Source organism: Symphalangus syndactylus, chromosome 23, assembly GCF_028878055.3.
Source record: "Symphalangus syndactylus isolate Jambi chromosome 23, NHGRI_mSymSyn1-v2.1_pri, whole genome shotgun sequence".
Classification (NCBI taxonomy): domain Eukaryota; kingdom Metazoa; phylum Chordata; class Mammalia; order Primates; family Hylobatidae; genus Symphalangus; species Symphalangus syndactylus.
In genome coordinates this window covers 11,031,873-11,054,401 of record NC_072445.2, presented here as the reverse complement: position 1 = coordinate 11,054,401, position 22,529 = coordinate 11,031,873, and the positions used below count along the sequence as shown (strand labels likewise).

The window sequence follows — 22,529 nt, the reverse complement described above, 5'->3', positions numbered from 1 at the left end:
GAGGCTGGGACCGCAGAGGGGATCGAGCTCGGGGTCGGGGCTCGTCCTGCAGCAGGAGATTCAGCTCGCGCAGAGTTCCACGCAGGCCGCGGCGACTGGGATCTGGGCCGCAAAGGGGCGGGCAGAGAACTGCAGAGAAAACTCCCGAAGCCAGGGAGGGGGCTTGGAAGCGCCTCAGACCATACTGGGGACGTCTAGCAGCCAGAGGCGCCGAACCCCGCCCCCGCGTGCTCTGGTCCTCCCAGGGGAGCGCCCCGGCCTGCGGCAGCCGCCACAGCTCCCGAGCCCGGGGCCCCGGCTTCCCGCCACCATTGACCCCCGGCCCGCAGCCCAGAGTCCTGCTAGGCCTCCACCCGGCCCAGGGCCACATCAGGCGTGTCCCACCCGCCGCGCCACGCTCCCGAGCTCCCCCCGCGGCCTGGAGTGGTGCGCCCTGGCCACGCCCCCTGAAGCCGGTGAGGGGCGTGGCCTCCGTCACGTGACGGAGAGTGACCTCGCCGCCGTGCGCCATGGGAGCTCTGGACCCGGAAGTGGCGCCCTGGGCTCGCGGCGGTGCCGCGGGGATGGCGGGAGCCGGAGCTGGAGCCGGAGCTCGCGGCGGAGCGGCGGCGGGGGTCGAGGCTCGAGCTCGCGATCCACCGCCCGCGCACCGCGCACATCCTCGCCACCCTCGGCCTGCGGCTCAGCCCTCGGCCCGCAGGATGGACGGCGGGTCAGGGGGCCTGGGGTCTGGGGACAACGCCCCGACGACGGAGGCTCTTTTCGTGGCACTGGGCGCCGGCGTGACGGCGCTCAGCCATCCCCTTCTCTACGTGAAGCTGCTCATCCAGGTGGGGGACCAGAGGCGCCGTAGGGAAATGGGAGGCGGATGTGAAGGTGACAGGCCAGGATTTGGAGGATTGGGGCGGGGAGTCAATGGCGACGGATTTGGGGAGAGGGGTGGGGACGGCGGGTTTGGGGGACCGAAGTGGGTGGGAGGGGAGGGAAGCGTTGGGAACGCAGGGGTCACGAGTTTTAGGATACAAAAAGGAGACGAAGGGGTTAGAGTAATAACGGATTTGGGAGAGGGTGGAAGGAACAAGCGATTTGGGGGGGGTGCCAAGGGGGGAGCGATGGGCTGGAAAAACATATTTGGGAGATAAAGGAGTGGGGACGATGGACTTGGGATAGGGAAGGCAGCTAATTTGGGGCAAGGGAAGAAGCAATAGACTTGGGGGAGGGGCGAGAAGTTTGGAGAAGAGATGGGAAGGAAGGTTGGGGGCCAGGCAAAGTGTTTAGAGAGTGAGGAGCACATAACTGGGGTAGAGGGGAACGGGGGGGTGGACAGAGAAGACGGAGGTCTTGGGTTTCATTGTGATTTAATTTGGTGGGAGAGTGCGAAGGCAAAGACTTTTGCAGGAGAATGCTATCGGTTTACCGGAGATGGGGGCTCTGGATTTGATGGCGACGACAGATTTGGTAGGAGGAAGGGACAGGGTGACGCGTATGGGGGGAGGGGAATAGATAGGGCCAGCATTGGGGGAGGGGAGTGGCAGCGATTTGTCTAGAGAGGGGAGCTAGGAGGAGGCTTTAAGCGGGGAAGGGGGATGACGCGTTTGGAGGAGGAAATGGAAGTCATAGTTGGGGTCAGAGAGGGGAATCACAGTGCTTGTATCTGGGCAGATGAGGAGAAGGGGCACGGGAGTATTGAAATTGGGCAGAAGGGACAGTGGAGACATAGGTGGCAGGATAGGTAGGGACTACCAGAAATTGAGACCGAGGTAGGGATGTCTCTGGAACAGAGGAATCCATGGGCACTTGGCAGATTTGGTGGTGGCCGGCAATGCCGTACAGATGAAGTGTGCTGCTTGAGAGGAATGAGCTAGAATGAAGGGCGTGTGGAGGTGTGAGAATTAGGTGGGTATGGCTGGGATGGGTACAGTTTTGATGGGGGTCATTGGGCCAGAATTTTCCAGTTAAGAAGCATGGGGAGAGGAAGGTAAAAATTGAATTGGAGACTCATCCAAGATTTGAGTTGAGGCAGGTGGGTGTCAGATTTTACCATCTCTGTAATTGAACCGAGAGAATGCAAAATACAACTGGAATGAGAAGGCCTTGAGAATGAGAGTAATTGAAATCTGGGATCCGAGGAATGGTAATAGATTTGTGGGTGTGACGAGGAACATGACAAGGAATGAGGAGATTCAGTCAGGGGCATCAAGGTGCCTGACTCCAAATTGTGACAGATTTGAAAATTGTTGATGGCGGAAGGTGTAGACAAGACTAGCGTTTGGTTGTGATTTGGGAATGAGGGCTGTCTTACAGGGTTAAGATTGTATTTACAGCAGTTGAACTCGAAGTTTGGGAGATAAATTGGTGCTTTGGAACTGGTGGGACCTGAGAAGTGCAGGTTCTGGAAGCGGATGGAATGAGACTGCGTGAGGGCTAGGATTTTAGGGCACAGGTGGGAGAGTCTGTGGAGTGAAGGATACTGGAGCACAAGGGCTCAATGTGAGGGAAATGAAGAGGTGGCTTCCTCATTTGGATGATGGCGGATCTGGTTTGAAAGAACATTGAAATGAGGGTGGTTTGGGAGAAGGGAATGGGGGAATGAAGGACACCAAAGCATGAGAAGAACTAGATGGTGGGCAGGTAAGGATGGATGAGCCCTGTTGAAGGACCAGAGGTGCCTGTCTGATTTGAACCCAGCTGGTGTTGAGTGTAACATATATTAGGGTAAGATCTTCAATGGGTATAGTTTGGGAATCAGTATAACTTGCAGAAAGGCAAATTACTGGGAGTGGGGGTGTCAGGAGTGGAGTGACAGATTTGGGGATTGTCTAGATTAGGTGCATAAGAATGCAGTGCCTTAGATCAGGGCATGTGGCTGTCAGGTTTGGCAGTTGGAGATTTTAAAATGACAGACTGTCCCTGCTGGTGTCTGATATAGGGCCACAACATTTGCCGTAGTTAGGACGGGGTTAACAGATTTGAGGATGAAATTGGGTTTAATGACTTGGGAACAAATAATTAAAACTCGAAGACGGGAGGAATGGGGGTGAGATACAGCCAGTGTGCCTATGATAATCCAATAGAAGTTAAGAAAATAGATTCAACAGATTTGGGGGCCACGGGGATACGGGATAACGTTACAAATTTAAGTATGAAGTTGGGGTCAGTGGGACTCCCAAATAGTGTTGACTAAACTGGGTAAGGACAGCGAAAGAGCAGTGGCGGCGATTTGGAGTGGAGGAATAAAGGAATGCCACCTGTATTTAAGAGAACACAGATCAAGACAAAACTTAATTCAGAACAACCTTGGAGCTTTTAACCCAGAAGGGAAAAGGTCTAGAAGGGAAGTTCTCACTGCCTGGGTCAGCTGACTCACCCCTTTCCTCCTTTGCCCCACTGGATCAAAATTTTTTTCTTTTAAAGACAGTCCCCATCATAGAGGAGTTTTTAAATTTACAGTCATTAATCTGTTAGGCGTCTCAGAATCAAATTCATAGGAGATAGCCTGAACTTTCAAAAGCACTTGCTTGGTAAAGGCAAAAGGGGACAGGGTTGATCCCAAAAAGCGCTGGAAGCACCTAATCCAGTTTACAAGGTAGCGCTTTCTAACCTGCCACTTCCACCGTCTCCCACAGCTGCAGGCCAAATCCTCTCCCAAATGTCAGAGGAATCACTCTGGTCCGTGGGCCCAGCTGGCCTGCTTAGAGGGCACAGGGCTGGTATCCTGGCCCCTTGCCAAGGGAGGAAGGGGCCTTCTCGCTTTCCACCTAGGTGCTGGTCTCCTTGACACCTTGACTCCTCCCTGGCAGCAGGGGCTCTCACCCCTCGACAGAGACTTCCTGCTCCTCATGTGGATATGGATGGTCCTTCACCCACCCACGGGTTTAATAAATATTTCAGGCTGGGCGCAGTGGCTCACGCCTGTAATCCCAGCACTCTGGGAGGCTGAGGCGGGTGGATCACTTGAGGTCGGGAGTTCGAGACCAGCCTGACCAACATGGAGAAACCCCGTCTCTACTAAAAATACAAAAAATTAGCCGGGTATGGTGGCAGGTGCCTGTATTCCCAGCTACTCAGGAGGCTGAGGCAGGAGAATGGCGTGAACCCCGGAGGTGGAGGTTGCGGTGAGCTGAGAGCATGCCATTGCACTCCAGCCTGGGTGACAGAGCGAGACTCCGTCTCTAAATAAATAAATAAATAAATAAATAAATATTTCAGATGTAAGAAGCATCTGTACAGCAAGAACTATCATAGCCCTACAGAAATGAGGGGGTCGTTTTGTCACAGGGGTGTAGGGTGATTGAGGTGAGAACGCAGCTAAGGATATGTTTGAGGAGCAGCTGGAATTTGAGGTAACAGTTTGCTAAGCCTGGGAATGGGAGGAATAGACGTGGAGGTGACTGCAGTAGATTTGGTAAGAAATTTGAGTTTGGGGTGCACTTTGGAATGGATGACTTAATGGCTGACCTGGCTGAGTTTTGGGTATGATGTATTTTCTTATTGCCACATTTGGAATTGAGGTTGGAATGAAATTTTTCATCTGGAGATGAGAATAACAGATTTGTTCTGAGATGGGAGTAGGGTTTGAAGTACATACAAATGGAGGTTTCTCTACTGGGAATATCTGGGATTTGAATGTAAGAATGTTGGGGTGTGGGTGTGACTTGGATTGTGGTTGGACAGTATCTGGGACCAGTCATTTCTGTTCATTGGGGGTTTATGTGCTGCCAATGGTTAGAGACACTGACGAGCTTTCTGGTATGTTTTGATGGGGAAAACATGAACAAGAGCCACATTAGAATTTGTGGGAGAAGAGTTAAGCGAAGGGGAAAGGAGGTGTGAGGAGAGGTGGTGAGGCTGAATCACCACGAGACTCTGAGCGTCCCTTTGTCTTTGTTAATTCTGAAGGTGGGTCATGAGCCGATGCCCCCCACCCTTGGGACCAATGTGCTGGGGAGGAAGGTCCTCTATCTGCCGAGCTTCTTCACCTACGGTGAGTGTGCCTCCCAAGCAGGGAGGAAAAGAGGCCTCAAGTGGGGAGCAGGACCAGCTGGCCCCGGGGAACCCACTGCGCAGCATGGCACGCAGAGTCGAGCTGGCACGGAGGGGGGGATCTAAGCGTGTACAGAGAGGACATGGTGTTGGGGTGGGAGCAGGTGAACCATACACCTTTGGTCCAGCTCCTCCGCCCGTAGCTGCCAGCTGCCAGCCCAGACAGCAGGAGGGGACAGATACAGGTGCCTCAGAGAGGGGCCAATCCAGGACACTGGTCCCTCTTATTTCTGCTGCCTCGGGTTGTGCCTGGAACATGCGTGGGGGTGATTTCCTTTTGTCCTGTGAGGAGCCTGGCCCTGCTACTCCAGCAGGAGGCCTGTGGGACTCCTCCTGAGTTCTTTTCTTTCAACCCACCTGGGTGTCTTGTTTCCCCTGCATTCCTCAGGCAGTGAGTGGTGCTCACTCACCCTGGTGTCTCCATCTGTTGGTTACAGAATGGTGTGCAGTGAATTGCAGCTTCACTTCTGTGTGCTGCGTGAGCTTGGGCGGGCCACTTACCTGCTGTGGCCCAGCTGCACTCCTTGTCTGCAAAGTAAGGTCAGCTTCTCCTGCCCAGACCTTCCTGCAAGCTCCCCATCTGGCAGCAAGAAGCCCACCTTGCTGCCTCTGTTGCCCATCCCCTGGCCCACTGGTGCCGGCTGGCCAAGGCCTTCTCATGTTCATCCTCACTGTCCCTCTCCCAGTCCCTACTCTCACCAGATGACCACGATGAAGGCCTTCTTTAAATGTGCCCTTTCTCTCTGTGTTCACAGCTGGAGTTCCATTCCAGACAAATCCCCTCAAGTTTCCTGCACCTCTGCTCTTACCTGTTTGGTTGTCTAGATTGTTCTCCAGAGTCAATCTTTCTGTTGAGTAACTTGGAGCTTGGCCTCTGTGTTACCTTTTCCATTACACATGCTGTTGGCAGAATTGGGTGTCGTATTTCTCTTCCAGTTTTGTCCCTGTGTTGTCGAGTGCAGAGTCTAGGGCCAGGTGGAATGTGTCATCTTGTGAGGAAATGTGTTTGTGTTGTTTTTTACTTAAAAATTGTCAGCGTAGTGGAGGGGGGGATGACAGAAGTAGGAAGGCACCCCACCATTGTGAGGCAGTATACAGAGAGGTAAGGCAGCCAGGGCAGACGGCTGCGGCCCTGCACAGGGCTGTTTCTGGATCTGGTTGCACATGCTGTGTTCTGAGAGGCGAGGTTAGAGCCCAGATCATCTCTAGTCATGTGACACAGCTATTCCCAAAAGGACTTAGAGCAGAGGGAACTTGACCCCCATCTTAACCGCCTCTTGTGAGGATGAGCAGAGTTCTCAGGTGTGCCCCCAGCCTGGTTTATATAAATGTAGCTTTAATCTAGGTGTGAGCAGATGTCTGTTGGGGATCTCCGGACACCAGGCCTACTCTGGGGTCAGGGAGGGGACCCGCCATTTGGCTCTCTGGCACAGTGTGGGCAGTGTCTGCTCCTCTACTTGTCGTGGCTGAAAGTACTGCAGCTGTCATGACATTCTCTGGTGTAGAAGAAAGAACTTACCAGAGGGTTTCCTGGCACTGCAGAAAGACCCAGAATGAGGGAGGCCCTGGCCAGCCTGAGGCCTTGGGCCCCACAGAGGCCCCTGCAGGCATTTCAGCGCGCCTCCCTCCGCTCTCACTGGTTACGCAGTCCTCTCGGAAGTGGAGAGAAATGATGGTCCTTATTCCTTTTTTGTTTTTTACAGGTGGGCGGATGGAAGAGGGTAGATGTTTTGCTCAGGATCACACACACAGGTCCTGAGCTCCCTCTCCTCACTAGGATCCACCCTCCCCCGAAGCAAATTTTCCTTCTGCCTGTTCACTCTGTGAAGTAGGGCTCCTTGCCAAGTCACCCAGCATCCCCTCCCCTCCTCCTCCTCTCTTTCCAGCCCACCCTTATCTCAAGCAATCACATATAGAGGTAACAGGTGTTCTCAGCCTCATGCGAAACCCCTGCTAGCTGTGACATTGAATTCCTGGGCTGGCAGACATCTGCGGAGGAGCAAAAGGCGTATTTGCTTCTTCCTGCCTCTGCGCGGTGCCAGAGAGCTAAAGTCATGGTCTAAAAGGGGGAGCATGCTGTCTGAGAGAATGTTCTGCTAGCTTCCAGATGCACAGGTTTATAAAAATACCACCCTGCCATTTAGAACATGTTTAAAATGTTGATAGAAGACAATGAATCGTATCCTTAGAAAGATAGACCCTAGTGAAAGAAACACGGACGCACACAGGTGGGGTCTAGCTTCCGTAGCGTTTAAGTTTCTTCTGTGGAATTGTTCATTGGTGCTTCCGTAGCGTGTAAGTTTCTTCTGTGGAATTGTTCATTGGTGCTTCCGTAGCGTGTAAGTTTCTTCTGTGGAATTGTTCATTGGTGCTTCCGTAGCGTGTAAGTTTCTTCTGTGGAATTGTTCATTGGTGCTTCCGTAGCGTGTAAGTTTCTTCTGTGGAATTGTTCATTGGTGCTTCCGTAGCGTGTAAGTTTATTCTGTGGAATTGTTCATTGGTGTTTCCGTAGCGTGTAAGTTTATTCTGTGGAATTGTTCATTGGTGCTTCCGTAGCGTGTAAGTTTCTTCTGTGGAATTGTTCATTGGTGCTTCCGTAGCGTGTAAGTTTCTTCTGTGGAATTGTTCATTGGTGTTTCCGTAGCGTGTAAGTTTTTTCTGTGGAATTGTTCATTGGTGTTTCCGTAGCGTGTAAGTTTATTCTGTGGAATTGTTCATTGGTGCTTCCGTAGCGTGTATGTTTATTCTGTGGAATTGTTCATTGGTGCTTCCGTAGCGTGTAAGTTTATTCTGTGGAATTGTTCATTGGTGTTTCCGTAGCGTGTAAGTTTATTCTGTGGAATTGTTCATTGGTGCTTCCGTAGCGTGTAAGTTTCTTCTGTGGAATTGTTCATTGGTGCTTCCGTAGCGTGTAAGTTTCTTCTGTGGAATTGTTCATTGGTGCTTCCGTAGCGTGTAAGTTTATTCTGTGGAATTGTTCATTGGTGCTTCTGTTCCAGTTACTTCCCCATGGACTTGGTTTCCCTTGACTAATAAATGCCAACACATGCCGGGTGGCATCCTGGGTGTAGCACAGGAACAGGGTGGAGACTGCCCTGGCCGTGGCGTGTGCAGGGGACATTCTTGAGCCTATCTTCTGGAACCCTTCCTTTTCCTTTCTCCCTCCTTTAGGTTGCAGACTTCATCATTCCCTGCGGGCAGTTTCTCTGTTTTTCCTATTTTCTTTTCCCCAAGAAAAACATAACTTTTAAGCAACAGAACTGTTTTCTGTATTGCAGCATTTAAGTTGCTGAGTTGAGAGATCACGGCTGAGTTTGCCAAGTAGAGTTTTTAAAGCAAAAAATAAATAAATAAATAAAGGATGGAGGGAGGGAAGGAAGGAAGGAGGGAAGGAAATGTATGAACTTGTTTGTCAGAAATACATTTTGAGGCTTTTACTAAAAGAAATGGGCTAGAAGACATTTGGGGGTTAGGGCCTGACTGCTTCCAGGTCCTGGACAGATGTTCCCTTCTGTGCCTGTAGTCAGCAGTTACCGGAAGGACAAGCTGAGCCTGGTCTGAGTGTGTGTGACCCAGGAGTGGGTGCCCCTGAACTGGGCGTGACTCCTCTGCCACCTCTGTTTTCTTACAGCCAAGTACATCGTGCAAGTGGATGGTAAGATAGGGCTGTTCCGAGGCCTGAGTCCCCGGCTGATGTCCAACGCCCTCTCTACTGTGACTCGGGGTAGCATGAAGAAGGTGAGCTCACAGAAAGCCAGGAACAGTTGCCCGAGGTTTCCTCATTCTCCCAGCCCCCCTGCAGCAGCCAGTTACCCTGGTCTTGCCTCCTTCTTCCCAGACCACTGGGGGCTTCACTCCAGCCCCATGGGGGAGCTCCCACCCCACAGATCTGCTTTCCCACAGCTGTGACACCAGATGGTGGCTTTCTTTTTCCCCCCAGCTCCAGACCTGGAGGTTACCTGAGGTGGGCCCAGCCAACAGACACTGCAGAGGAAATATTTGGAGCTGGTTCCTGCCGCCCGAGTCCCCGAAGAGTTCCACGGAAGAGGCGTAGCTGAACTTGGTTCTTTCTCTTCTCTGTTTCAGGTTTTCCCTCCAGATGAGATTGAGCAGGTTTCCAACAAGGATGATATGAAGACTTCCCTGAAGAAAGTTGTGAAGGAGGTGGGTGTTGAGAGTCCGAGAGGGAGAGGCGCGTGGAGGGGAGCCTGATGATTTCTCACCCCCAAGTGGGGCGGGTCATTGACAAGTCGAAGAGTTGGGTCCTTGTGCATGCGTGGGTGGGATGGTGAAGGGAAGAAGCCCTGGCCCGGATGTGCAGGGAACCGCGGAAAGCCTTCTGAGCCATTGTCGGGCCTAGCCTGGGACCCGGCAGCACTCCTGGCTGAGGGATTGGGGAGTGGGCAACAGGTGGAGCCATCCTTGGCAGACCGACCCCATGTGCAGTCCCTGGGACAGGTTTCTCCCTCCTGAGCACTTGTAGCTCCCCTCGAGGGCCGGTTCCAGAGACAGGCCGAGGGTGGCGAGTCCCCACCCCATGCTGTCTTCCAGACCTCCTACGAGATGGTGATGCAGTGTGTGTCCCGCATGTTGGCCCACCCCCTGCATGGTAAGCTGCCCCGCTTCCCCCGAGACTGTATCTAAGCCTGGGTCAGGGGCGTGGGGTGGGGGGCGCCCTCTCGTGGACTGTAGACAGACAGCCGCAGACCGCTTGGGAAGTGGTAGTGGGGTTGAGGGTATTCTACTGGAACCCACCCCACTGAGGAGAGATTGGAATTCTTTCCAAAGGGAGGTGGGGCTCTTCCCAGGCAGTAGAAATGGGATGCTGTGGTCATGGGGTGTGACAGGGAATCCCAGAGGCCCTCCTCCTTTCCTCCTCTCTGGATAGGCCACGTTGTTCAGTGGCCACTCTGCACCTGGCACCCGGTGGCTGGAGCATTATGAGGTCTGACCCACCACATCACCTGTGTGTGTTTTCTTTTTCCTCAGTCATCTCAATGCGCTGCATGGTCCAGTTTGTGGGACGGGAGGCCAAGTACAGGTGGGTAACTCTTGGGACTGGCAGAGCGGCCCTGTTACCCTTTCAGAGTCTGCCAGGGCAGGCCGTGCTGGGGTTGGTTGCTGCACCTTTTCTGCCCTAGTCCTGTGTGAGTTCAGCCTGCCGCCTGGCCTCTGAGGAATGTGGCAGTGGCTTCCATAGTCTGTCCAGGGGCATTTTCTTTTCTCCGTCTCTTAGCAAGGGCAGCCCTAGATGAGCCTAGATGCCTTTGCAGAGGGGTGAGTGGGATTGTAGTCAGCGTGGATTAGGATTTCTGACCCCAGAGCTGATTCTGCCACTTAGGACTGAGCTGGGGTCTCCTCTTGGACTCCTGAGGTAATGCTCTAATGATTTTTCTGGCCGTCATAGGCTGATAGCTCTTTTTATCCCCTATGGAGAAGCCATCCACCTCATGGGCTTGGGGCTCATCCCTTCCATTGTGTACCAGACCCTCACCTAGATCTGCTGCGTGCAGCCCTGGGCAGGTGCCAGGGGCATATGTGTTGACACAGAGGTGGACCCTGGAGGCGTGTGGCAGAAGGACACACCTGGTTTGCCCCCTTCCTCTCTTAAGATTCTCATTTCCTGAGGTCAGTGTTTTTTGCAGCTGTCCTGCGGGGCCACCACCCCAGGAAGCTCAGCTGCCATGGTGCCTCATTTTGGGGTCATTAATGGGAAATTGGCCCATTCCCCTAGACTGAGTATGAGGTTGGTAGTTGAGACCAAGAGGGTATAATCTGGTCACCACTGTTCTGAGTGGTGGGGCCGGGCCTGGCAGGGCTGGGATGATGTGGGACCAGGGCCACCCAGGGCTTTGCCTTCCACTGGCTCCCTCTGTTAGGTTGCCCCTTCCATCTGGGCTTTGCACAGCCCCCATTCAGGACAAGCCAGTTTCCATTTCCAGCCACAGGGCACAAAGGTTGTTATTGAGCTTCCTTGGCATTTCACACCCAAGAACCCACAGCCTGTCCTCTCATCCAGCCTGTCCTCTCATCTCTAACAGGGTGCAGTGGCCAGGGCATGAGTCCCCGGCTTCCTGCTGAGGAGTGCCAGATGTCTTCTCCTAGGCTGGTTCCAGTGCCTCCTCCTGCAGGGCCCTGTATTCTTTCTCTGCCCTCTGGGAAAGTACTTCTCTTTGCTCACTGCTCCCTCCTACTCTTACTCTCTTGGACAGGCCTATGGGCTCCTCTGCTGGAGGGTTGTTTAACCAGAGATAAGTGTGAGGGCCAGGTAAGAGAAGGGCCTGCCACCTCTGCAGCAGTGGCCCAAGTCGGGAGATGCATTCCTAAATGCCCATCTCACAGGAAACGCCAGTACAGGACTGCTAGTGGGCTGCTCCTGTGGGTGGTTGGGCTTCCCCGGTCTCCGTGAACTGTGTAAACTCCTCCTCACCCCAAACAAGCACTCTTTGTGCCTTTCTACTTGGTTCTTCCTGGTAATAGTCCTCCCCATCCCCGCCAGGACTGGCTGGATCTGAGCAGAGCGGGTGGGCTCAGCCCCACACCAATGGGTGGGCTTCTAGCTGGCGACTGCATGACCGTGTATCTCTGTCTTGCCTTCTTCACAGTGGTGTGCTGAGCTCCATTGGGAAGATTTTCAAAGAGGAAGGGCTGCTGGGATTCTTTGTGTACGTGAGTTTATACACCCCGTAACTGGCCACGGGCATGGCTCTGCTAACAGGTGTGTCCTCAACCTCTCAGACCACAGCTGCTGGCCTGGGGCTTAACTACATGGCCCTGCCCTAGCCTGAGTGCTGCGGCCAGCTCTCTAGAGCTCCATGGCGTGTCCAAGCTGCTTAGCCCTTTTCAGGCCATGGCTCATATAAAAGTGGAACTGTGTGTCTAGTACATGGGGGAGATGAACTGACCAGCCCCACTGGGCCTCATCCAGTTGTGGTGGGTGTGGGGCTGGTCTTCATGAGCTAAGTCACTGCATAGTCCTTGGCCTCACTGCTAAAGCATGACTGAAAATCCGACTTGGACTGAGGGTGGAGCTCTGGAAGCCCACAGGCTGACCACAGCCAGTGGATTCTGTTTGACATTGCTTTTCTGACAAATTAGTTGTTGACGTTAACATTTAAGATGTTGCACAAAAATGCACATTTCTGGCATCTCTTGAAAAGTCAGAAAATCTTGTCCTGCTAAGTGGTTCTTTCTGTAGAGCATCCATCGGCCAGGACCCAGGACCTGCTCCTTTGGCAGACACCCTGCACTTTGTCACGTCACATCCGGTTTACTTCACCTCTAAAGAAAGCACATACTGAAAAGACTACGTTCAGAAAGAGTAAAGTGCAGACAGAACCCAGAAGCCAGGCTTGTTGAGTTGTGTTTTGATTTGCCGTTTTAAGGTCTAGGCAGTGACATACATGCTGATAAGTATGTCACAAACGTGGTAGATACATGGTATACAACAGTATCCGCTGTACTAGATACAGGGCTCCATATTATTCATAAGAAGTCTTTATATCATGGTTTTCCAGTTTGTGAGATGTTTTTTATTTATGGCCTCTTGTTTAACCAATTAATGACTACTTGTAGGTGCATGTATGTGTATATAATAAATATATATACAGTTCTCAGCAGGAGGTGATTTTGCTCCCCAGGGAACATCGGCAGTGTCTGGAGACATCTTGTGGTTGTCACAACTGGCATCTAGTGGGTAAAGGCCAGAGACGCCACTAAACATCCTACAGTACACAGGACAGCCTCGCAACAAAGACTTATTCAGCCAGGTGTCGTTGCTTGCATCTGTGATCCCAGTTACTTGGGATTAGTCTCAGTGGTTTCTGCAGCTGTCAGGAGACTGAGGCGGGAAGATTACTTGAGGCCGGGAGTTCAAGACCAGCCTGAGCAACATAGTGAGACTTCTGTCTCTACAAAAATGTTTTTAAAAATTAGCTGGGCGTGGCGGCACGCACCTGTAGTCCTAGCTACCCAAGAGGCTGAGGTGGGAGGATGGCTTGAGCCCAGGAGTTGGAGACTGCAGTGAGCTGTGATTGCACCACTGCACTCCAGCCTGGGTGATAGAGTGAGACCCTGTCTCTTGGGGGGAAAAAAAAATTATTCAACCCAAAATGTCAATAGTGCCAAGGTTGAGAAACTCTGATTTATATTCATACACACACATATATGTATGTATAAGTATACATACATGTATTTGCACATGTACCTGGTAACAAACCAACCTTTGTGACATACCTATCAGCATGTATGTCACCGCCTAGACCTTAAAACGGCAAGTCAAAAAACAACTCCTCAAGCCTGGTTTCTGGGTTCTGTCTGTGCTTTATTCTTTCTGAACGTAGTCTTTTCAGTATGTGCTTTCTTTAGAGGTGAAGTAAGTTGGATGTGAGGTGACAAAGTGCAGGGCGTCTGTGGCCCTCAGGGACCATGTGCCCTGCCGAAGGGGCAGCCCCTGGACCCCGGCCAATGGCTGCTCTACAGAAACAGCCACCCATCTTGAAACACTGCACGTGACCACCTCTGGCATTTTTCACACTGCGTAGTTCTCTTCTGGTGTGTGAATAGGATTCCTGCACAACAGATGCCTACTCTTTGGGTTCTTTCTCCCCATGTGATTTTGGAACAGGTGATACTCATACATGTTACAGTGCATAGAAAGCACCAAAGTTTATAGCACGAAGTCAATCTGAGCACAGGCAGGGACGACAAGATTAGAAATTGCATTCACAGAGGTTCCTTTTATTAATACTCTTCGTAGATGTATTACATATATTCTTTTGAGTTTTTCAAATATTTTGTAAGTTTTTTTTTTAATTCAAAAACAATAACTCTGCTTCTCCTCCCAGGAGACAGCCATCCTTCTCCTGGAGAGGCTCCCAGGGCACTCTGTACCTAAACCAGCAAACACATTGTAAAAAACACGAGAGGCACATGGGACCCACTGACCTCAAACTGGCCTTTTGCCCTCAGCACTGCATCTTGGGGAACCTTCCTTAGCAGTTTATAGAGCTGTTTATCCTAAAGGCCATCACTTAAAAAGTTAGCCCTCCTTGTAAATGCTTGCATAGAATTTTTTTGATAGAATATTTTCAGGGGCGAAGAGAACAGATGCATTGAGCAGTGTGTGTTCTGAGAGTTGGTTAGGTAAAGAGGCCAGGAGAAAATTACCAACACGTCGGCGCTCTTATTATCTGCATCTGGAAGTTCCAGATTTGGCAGTATTCACATCTTGATCCCTGGCTTCTGTGGTTTGAAAACTGCTTGAGACTGTTAACTAGTTTGTGGCATCTAAAGCGGCATAGAACACCTCCCCATGGGAAAAGGAGCACCACCTTCCCAGTGTGCGTAGCTGCTGGCCCCTGCAGGCCTCCTTTCTAAGGCTGTGCCATTGGATATGCTAAGATTTTGAGCTTGGAACATCCCTGCCTGCTTCCTGGGTGTGGAGCCCCCAGGAACTGCTCCTCCCTCTCCTGCTCATCTCTGCTTACCTTGTTTTTTAGTGGATTAATCCCTCACCTCCTGGGCGATGTGGTTTTCTTGTGGGGCTGTAACCTGCTGGCCCACTTCATCAATGCCTACCTGGTGGATGACAGCGTGAGTGACACCCCAGGGGGGCTGGGAAACGACCAGAATCCAGGTTCCCAGGTTGGTTGGAACAAGGACTTGTCCTTCTTTCCGTGTACTGCTGATGCCCAGGGTCTGGGACAAACTCAAGGATTCTGGGATTCTGAGCATCAGGCCCGGAGGGTGAGAGAGGACCTCTCATTGTCCCTGGAGTCATCTTTGTCTAAGGGGAGAATGGCCTCGAGAGGCGAGATTCCAGATTAGTACCCAGACCTGGGAGGAATTAATGGAATGCTTGTCCCTGGGCAGCCTTAGAAACAGACCCCAGCTTATCTAAGGCTGCTCCGAGGCAGTGACCCAACTAGGGCTCAGAAAGTCAGAAGATAGACCAGCTAATAGTGATCACCTTTTGACCTTTGCATCGCGTCTTTTGCTTTTTAAAACCCTTTTGTGAACGTTATGGCCTTTGATCTGACGGCATCCTAGTTGTGAAGGGAACAGGGCAGGTATAATGTTCCATTTACCAATACAGAAATTGAGACCCAGAGATCACAGATTCTGGAGAGACTCTGGGCTCTCCAGAGTGACTCAGCTGGAACTGACAGGGCTGGAACTAGATCCCTGGCCAGGCCAAGGGTGCATTCCTCTGAGTTTTTCAGATCTGCTAGGAAGTGTACAGTCCAGCACACCCTCCTATTTTGTTAGCTGTGGTCTACACAGCCTGGTATACATAGACCTTTCAGCAGGTCGGGTCAGGCATAGGAAGGCCTGTTCCTTCTACAAAGCACTTGTTGAAGAAGGCCGTCCAGGTACCTGAGGGGTTCACTGGTTCTGCCTGAACCAAGATAAGAGGTAGGGAGCAGCAATGGCTGGGGATTGCAGTGTCCAGACATTCTCACAGTGGGGATCACCTTCGAGAAGGATGGCATTCCTTCTTGAAGTAGCTTTCCCTCCCAAGAAGCTAGGAGGGCCTGGGGACGTGTCTGCCAGAATCACCTGTGTGGGAAGGGGGTCATGTTGAGCGTGTGTGTGTGTGCGGTACATGTCTGTTCTGTGTGGTGAGGAGTGCCCCATCCCAGATGGGAGCCTCTGCTTGCAGGGAGACTGGCCACTTGACCTGGGCAGGTGAGTCTTCACTGGCCTTTCAATGTAAGCAAATTAAAGTGGCTCCATAGAGACCCACCCCATCTGCGATCACGGTGGCACATTCCTGCAGTTCTGCCCCTTCTCGGGGGCCTTGGGGGTGGGTAAGCTGCTGCTGTCACATACAGAGCAAGGGTGGCCAGGAGTGCACAGCTAAGTGGTGTCTCGTCATGGTGGGCACCTGTCTGACCAGAGGCTGCCGTGCTTACATCAGCAACAACAGCAGTCAACAGATTGGTTTAAAGTGTTTTTCGAGGGCTTTTCTGTGTGTGGCTTAAAGGCCGAGATGAGGCTGCCAAGCTGTCAAAGCCACTCAAGCAGACATCTGAGCAAATCTCTGACCAAGGACCCAGGCCATTGATCTGGCGGGATGGCCGCTCCACAGGAAGCTGAGGGTGGGGGAGTCACCTTTCCTCACTAGGAGCTGTTTGCTTCAGCAAAGCAGGATTTGAGGAATTGGGGTCTGAAGGGGGAAGAGCTTGCTGAGGTGGAGGTGGCAATAAGCCTGGAGTCGCCCTCACCTCACCCCACAGACCAGGATTCGTCTTTGGGTTTCAGGGTGCATGTCTGTCTTAGCACCGACTGCGTGCCAAGCCCTGGATGTTGATCAGGCAGACACGGGCTCAGCCCTTGAGGCTCACAGTCCGGTGGGGTTGCACAGGCAGCGGCAGCTGATCCCTCTTCCCGGGTCTTCTTCTTGGGACTCCCTTCAGTCCACTTACCCCGCTTCTGCCCCCCCAGGCCTTCTCTGGGCAGTGACTGTGAGGCCTGACAGGAAAGGCATGTGCAGCGTGCTTGTGAGGAGCTCAGCACAGAGGGTGGGGCGAGGGCATGTGTTGCTGAAGTCTGTCTCCTGAGGTGCCTGTGGCAAACCGCTCTTCCCTTCTGTCTCCTCAGTTCAGCCAGGCCCTGGCCATCCGGAGCTATACCAAGTTCGTGATGGGGGTAAGTTGTGCCAGCTGCCCTTCCTTCCCACTGCCTTGCGGACCCAAGTGGGGCCTAGGAGGCCAACCCTGGTAATGGCTGGAGGCAGGTCTTGGTACAGGGTGTTGGCGTGGTGTGCCCCTGCTCCCTGGGCTGGGGTGGGTCACTGGCACTCAGGCCTCTCTGGGTTTCAGATTGCAGTGAGCATGCTGACCTACCCCTTCCTGCTAGTTGGCGACCTCATGGCTGTGAACAACTGCGGGTAGGTGTGCGCCCCTCTACTTGCCACTCTACCTACCAAGGCTGTGGGGTGGGGGAGACCCACCGAGCCCTTCCAGCACTCTGCCCCCTCCCACCTGCTCTGTGTGTAGGCGTGGCCTGCCAGGCACCCTGGCATCCGCTGGGATTTCCCAGCATCCCCTGGGGTAAACCGTGGTGTCAGGGGTCAGGGTGTGGACGGGTGGTAGCCTGAAGGCCTTCCTTCTTGAAGTGGCTTTCCCGTGGCTGGCTGTCTCCCACTGTTCTCTGCATCTACACTCTCCTTCCCGGGCAGGCTGCAAGCTGGGCTGCCCCCTTACTCCCCGGTGTTCAAATCCTGGATTCACTGCTGGAAGTACCTGAGTGTGCAGGTGAGCAGGCACTGGACAGAGGAGGCCTTTCCTGTTCTTTGCTACGTCCTTCAGCTGAAATGGTTTTGTGGATGCTTCATTGCGTGCAAAGATAAGTGGTTTTGTGGAATCTAATATTGTGAGGAGATACTTGGTATCTATAAGGCATTTAAGTTAAGTTTTCATCTTACCTAATTTCAGAAAGGATTTGAGGTGGCTAAGTGTGGGTTCATTTTAAGATTATACATCAGACAAGACCTTTTCTTCTTTGAGTCTTAAAGACTCTTAAGATAAGGATAAGAGAACTCTGGTCCAGGTGGCAGGTGGTAAAGCCCAAGAACTGCTTCTCCTTCAAGTAACATGGGCTGAAAATTCGAGGTCTGTAACCAGTTGAGCTGAGTTCCTGGGTTGTTAGGGTGGCTGGCATTGGAAACCCACTCCTCCCTCCTGCAGGACATTCCTGGGCCCAGGAGAGCCTGTGGGTGGGGCTGGGCCATGTGGGGACCTGGCAGCAGTACCAGCCTTGGGTTCTCATGTTCTGTACCGAAGCTACCTCTCCCTGGCTGGAGCTCTTGGGCCCAGCAGTCAGGGGTCCAGGCTCTGGCCAAGGGCAGAACCTTGCCTTTTCCTGGCCTTGCTTTGCCTCGCAGTGAAATGGGGCAGTGGCCTGGAGGCAGCCAGAGCCCTGACTGGCCTCAAGGCTGAGAAGAGGACAGATGGGAGGGAAGCAGGGAGGAGAGCCACAGTTCTTCCCAGTGGCCCTGGTCAGCGTGTGTCTCGTCCTCCCTATGAGCATTGAAAGAGTCCTAGACCACTTGGGCTCTGAAGCAAGAGGGGCAGTGAGCCTGCTCTCTCGGGCTCTCCTACAGAGTAGCCCCAAAGACACCCCTGGGCGGGAAATGAACCGCTCCCTTCTGCTTCAACACAGGCAGATTCTGCCCTCCAGGGATGTAGGCCGAGGCCGTCCACCCCGGAGCTGGGTCTTTGAGCTCCTGGACCCTTCTTTGCCTGACACTGGCCTTCCTCTCGGAGGGACAAGGAAGCATGGCCTCCCTTTCACTCACCCTACTTTTCCTTCTGGTCCAGGGCCAGCTCTTCCGAGGCTCCAGCCTGCTTTTCCGCCGGGTGTCATCAGGATCATGCTTCGCCCTGGAGTAACCTGAATCATCTAAAAAACACGGTCTCGACCTGGCCACCATGGGTGAGGCCTGACCACCTTGGGACACCTGCAAGATGACTCCAACCCAACAACAACCAGATGTGCTCCAGCCCAGCCAGGCTTCAGTTCCATATTTGCCATTTGTCTGTCCAGATGTGGGGTTGAGCGGGGGTGGGGCTGCACCCAGTGGATTGGGTCACCTGGCAGACCTAGGGAAGGTGAGGCGAGGTGGGGAGTTGGCAGAATCCCCATACCTCGCAGATTTGCCCAGTCTGTCTTGTGCAGACGGCCAGAGAATGGCTTATGGGGACCCAGGTTGGATGGGGAAAGGCTAATGGGGTCAGACCCCACCCCGTCTACCCCTCCAGTCAGCCCAGCGCCCATCCTGCAGCTCAGCTGGGAGCATCATTCTCCTGCTTTGTACATAGGGTGTGGTCCCCTGGCACATGGCCACCATCATGTCTAGGCCTGTGCTGGGAAGCAAACGGCCAGGGTCTGCCTGTGTTTTTCTCAACACTACTTTTCTGATATGAGGGCAGCACCTGCCTCTGAATGGGAAATCATGCAACTACTCAGAATGTGTTGCAACTACTCATCTAATGCTCATCTGTTTAATGGTGACGCCTCGCATACAGGATCTGGTTACCTGTGCAGTTGTGAATACTCAGAGGTTGGGCAGATCAGTGTCTCTAGTCCTACCCAGTTTTAAAGTTCATGGTAAGATTTGACCTCATCTCCCGCAAATAAATGTATTGGTGATTTGGAGTTTTGTGGGGAGTCTCTTATTTTTGTAAGCTTAAAAATCTATCTGTAGAGTCTATCTTTCCAAGTCCTTCCTGTTGGTGTGAGAAGGGGCTGTAAAGAGGCAGGGCAGGGGGCTGCCAGATTGGAGATGTAGGTACCAGAGCTTGGTGTAGCTCAGTCTCCGGGGAGACACTGGGTGATGAGGCTGGGGTGTCAGTTTCCACAGCAGCAACCAGTGCGCAGGTCTGTTGCCAGGAGACAGGCCTTTCAGAAAGTGTTCCATCCACACTCGACTGTCATAGCACCATTTGAGGATGACGTAGCTTCAAGTTTTACGAGAAGTCACTCGGTGTAGTGGCCATGGTTACATCAGAACGGGCAGACCTCCCTTCCATCAAATGGTTTTTGCCCAGCACTGGAGTCTGTAAGCAGACAAAGCTTACAAATATTTTGAGGCCCAGCTGGGTTCCCCCAGGTATTTCTCTGCCCTTGCTCGAGGTGACCTGGCTTGTGAGAGTTAGGGGCTGGTGGGTTTGGTCATATTTCCCTCACAGGTAGGGGCTGAGTCACCCCCGCCAAAGGGAAGGCCCCTGGGATGCTTGTGCACAAGTGGGTGTTCCCAGTGGCCTAGTAACAGTGGACTCACAGGCAGTTTCACCTCACATGTCCTTGTTTCCCAGGAACGCAGAAGTGTGCCTGTGTGGGTGTTATGTAAATGTACGCTGGTTGAGGCCACCAAGGTCTCATAACTTTGTCACCCATATTAACTTTCCTAGGGAAACACCCAAGAGGGCTAAGGTAGTGGGAAGAACACATGTGGGGGTGGGCAGGGCAGGCCTGTAGAGAAGGAGGGGCTCGAGTTCCCAGGCCCTTCAGAGGGGAGTCTGCCCCGTGGCCTTTCTCCAGCCCAGTGTGCTTTGCCACAGCACTGACCACTGTTCTGGGGTATCTTTTCTTCTTGTTGCTCCACCCTCAGATCCTGTTTTTGCATTGATTAGTTCCTAAGGCCCCCCCAGATTGAGGGGCACCTGTATCTCTGGAGCCTGAGCTAAGCTAGATCTGAAGAGCTCCTCCGGGAAGTTCAGAGAGGCTGCCCAGAGTAGACAGCAAGGTTTTAGTGGCCTCGGCCAGTCACCTCTGGGAGGGCTGCTGCTGTGCCCCAAGTAATTTCCTGAATTTGGGGGTTTCAACTTCATTTCCCAAGCCATCTTCCACACCCAGAAATGGCCTGAAAATCTCTTTTGATACTGTGTCCCAGTTATTGGCCGAGCAAAGTACAGGTTTTTAATCTAATAAAACAGGAAGTTTTCAGTTCATTCAAATTCTCGTGTGTGTGAAATGCTCCTAGACCCTTTGATCTTTGGGGGCTGAGACCCTGTCCATCTGCCCTCCTAGCACTTGGCGTGTTTCCTGTCGACTAGTCTTGGAAACTAGGATGCTGGGTCCTCATCTGAGAAAGGAGATTGGGTGGGATTGGGCAGGAGGAGACCTCAGCTGCTGGCAAAGGGAAGGGTGACAGGAGGAGTGTCCTCCTCCTCCTGTCCTGGGAAACCTCATCCAATGGGCAAAGCTGAAAGGGCCTCTGACAGGCCTTTGGGGACCTCCTTATATATACCCTTAGGTATATACCCAAGATAATTGGAAACTTATGTTCACACAAAAACTGGTACATGAATGCTTAGTAGCATTATTCATAGTAGCTCAGGAGTGGAAACAGCCTGAGTGTCCGATGACAAATAAAATGGAAATGTCCTATAGAATGTAATGAATATTCCATAGAACGGAATATTACTTGGCAATAAAAATAAATGAAGTTCCGATTCATGCTACGACATGGATGAACCTTGAAAGTATGTTGGCTGAGAGCAGCGACTCACAACTATAATCTCAGTCCTTTAGGAGGATTGCTTGAAGCCAGGAGTTCAAGACCAGCCTGGGCAACATAGTGAGAGCCTGTCTCTACAAAAAATTTAAAAATTAGCTGGACATGGTGGCATGCACCTGTAGTCCCAGCTGCTCAAGAGGCTGAGATGGGAGAATCACTTGAGCCCAGGAGTTGGAGGCTGCAGTGAGCTGTAATCCTGAGCGTCAGAGCAAGATCCTGTCTAAAACAAATTCTATATATTTATATGCTAAGTGAAAGAAGCAGTCACAAAAGACCATAACATATGATATGTCAAGAATTTATATGGATGTTAAGAATAGACAAATCCATATAGATAGAAAATAGATTAGTGGTTGATTGGGGCTGGGGAGGTTGGAGGGCACTAGGGAGTGACTGCTAATGGGTATGGGGTTTCTTTTTGGGGTGATGAAAATGTTCTAAAATTGTGACGGTTATGCAACCTTGTGAATATAGTAAAAACCATTGAGTTGCATATTTTAAATGGGTGAATTTTATGTTATGAGTTATATCTGAATAGAGCTGGAAAAAACATAAAGTAGGCCAGGCGTGGTGGCTCACACCCATAATCCTAGCACTTTGGGAAGCTGAGGCGGGTGGATCACCTGAGGTCAGGAGTTCAAGACCACCTGTTGACCAAACCCTGTCTCTACTAAAAATACAAAAATTAGCTGGGCGTGGTGGCAGGTGCCTATAATCCCAGCTACTCGGGAGGCTGAGGCAGGAGAATCGCTTGAACCTGGGGGGCGGAGGTTGCAGTAAGCCGAGACCATGCCACTTCACTCCAGCCTGGGCAACAGAGCAAAACTCTATCTCAAAAAAAAAAAAAAAAAAGAAAGAAAAAGAAAGAAAGTTAAAGAGGGGCGTGTCCTCCTTGGTTACACGTCAGTTCCCAGCCGTGGCCTGACTTGGGTGGTGTCCTGTTTGACTGCTCACCTTCCAGCGGTGGTCTGGAGACTTGCTCTGCCCCTCCCTACCACCCAAGCCACCCTCAGTCACCCACCACTGCTACCCCAACATATGTGTGCTTTCCTGATCCTCAGCACCTCTGGACGGTCCTGCTGTGCTCCCCTGGGGAGGGTCTGGGACTCCAGTTCCCTTTCTCAGGACTCTTCCAGGCACCTGGGGCTGGCAGAGCCTTGCCTGACGTACATTTCTGACCTTGTGTCCCAGACAGGCCTGGGCAGCAGCGCCCCCGTGAAGAGGCCGCATGCCATGCTTTGATCCTGGGCTCCAAACCCACCTAGGCCCCGCTGGTGACTCCTGAAGCTGGGGGAGTCAGCCCAGTGCCCTTGGCCTTCCTTTGGCTCTTCCCCTTCCTGCCTGCCACCTGTGATTAGGGGGAGGCGAGAGTTATAGGAAGGAAATGAAGGGTGCGTCCCAAAGAGGAGACACTAAATGGAGTGTTTTAGAGGAAGGGGATGTGAAAGAGAAGGAATAG

General features: G+C 52.3%; 1 protein-coding gene across 4 annotated transcripts; it reads left to right on the top strand.

Annotated features, from left to right (window-relative positions):
• The first annotated feature begins 131 nt into the window (after positions 1-131).
• MTCH1 (mitochondrial carrier 1) lies at positions 132-19,206 on the top strand. 4 transcript variants are annotated; one of them, XM_055264592.2, is made up of 12 exons: positions 132-830; positions 4,900-4,984; positions 8,675-8,781; positions 9,130-9,207; positions 9,595-9,652; positions 10,033-10,084; positions 11,649-11,708; positions 14,544-14,637; positions 16,648-16,695; positions 16,869-16,936; positions 17,228-17,303; positions 18,369-19,206. In XM_055264592.2, exons 1-12 carry the CDS (start codon positions 510-512, stop codon positions 18,438-18,440), a joined length of 1,119 nt encoding a protein of 372 aa, XP_055120567.1. In that variant the 5' UTR covers positions 132-509; the 3' UTR covers positions 18,441-19,206. The 4 variants fall into 4 exon arrangements, with proteins under 4 accessions (XP_055120567.1, XP_055120565.1, XP_055120564.1 ...); XM_055264590.2 differs by having other exon boundaries at positions 455-830; positions 14,544-14,688; XM_055264589.2 differs by having other exon boundaries at positions 455-830; positions 14,544-14,688; positions 17,228-19,206.
• Positions 19,207-22,529: the final 3,323 nt, after the last annotated feature.

Excerpts from the sequence above, each read along its gene's own strand:
- MTCH1 (XM_055264589.2), top strand. The coding sequence starts at position 510 with ATGGGAGCTCTGGACCCGGAAGTGGCGCCCTGGGCTCGCGGCGGTGCC. Across the intron at positions 831-4,899 it reads ACGTGAAGCTGCTCATCCAG|GTGGGTCATGAGCCGATGCC; the intron begins GTGGGGGACCAG and ends TTAATTCTGAAG. Across the intron at positions 14,689-16,647 it reads ACCAGAATCCAGGTTCCCAG|TTCAGCCAGGCCCTGGCCAT; the intron begins GTTGGTTGGAAC and ends CTGTCTCCTCAG.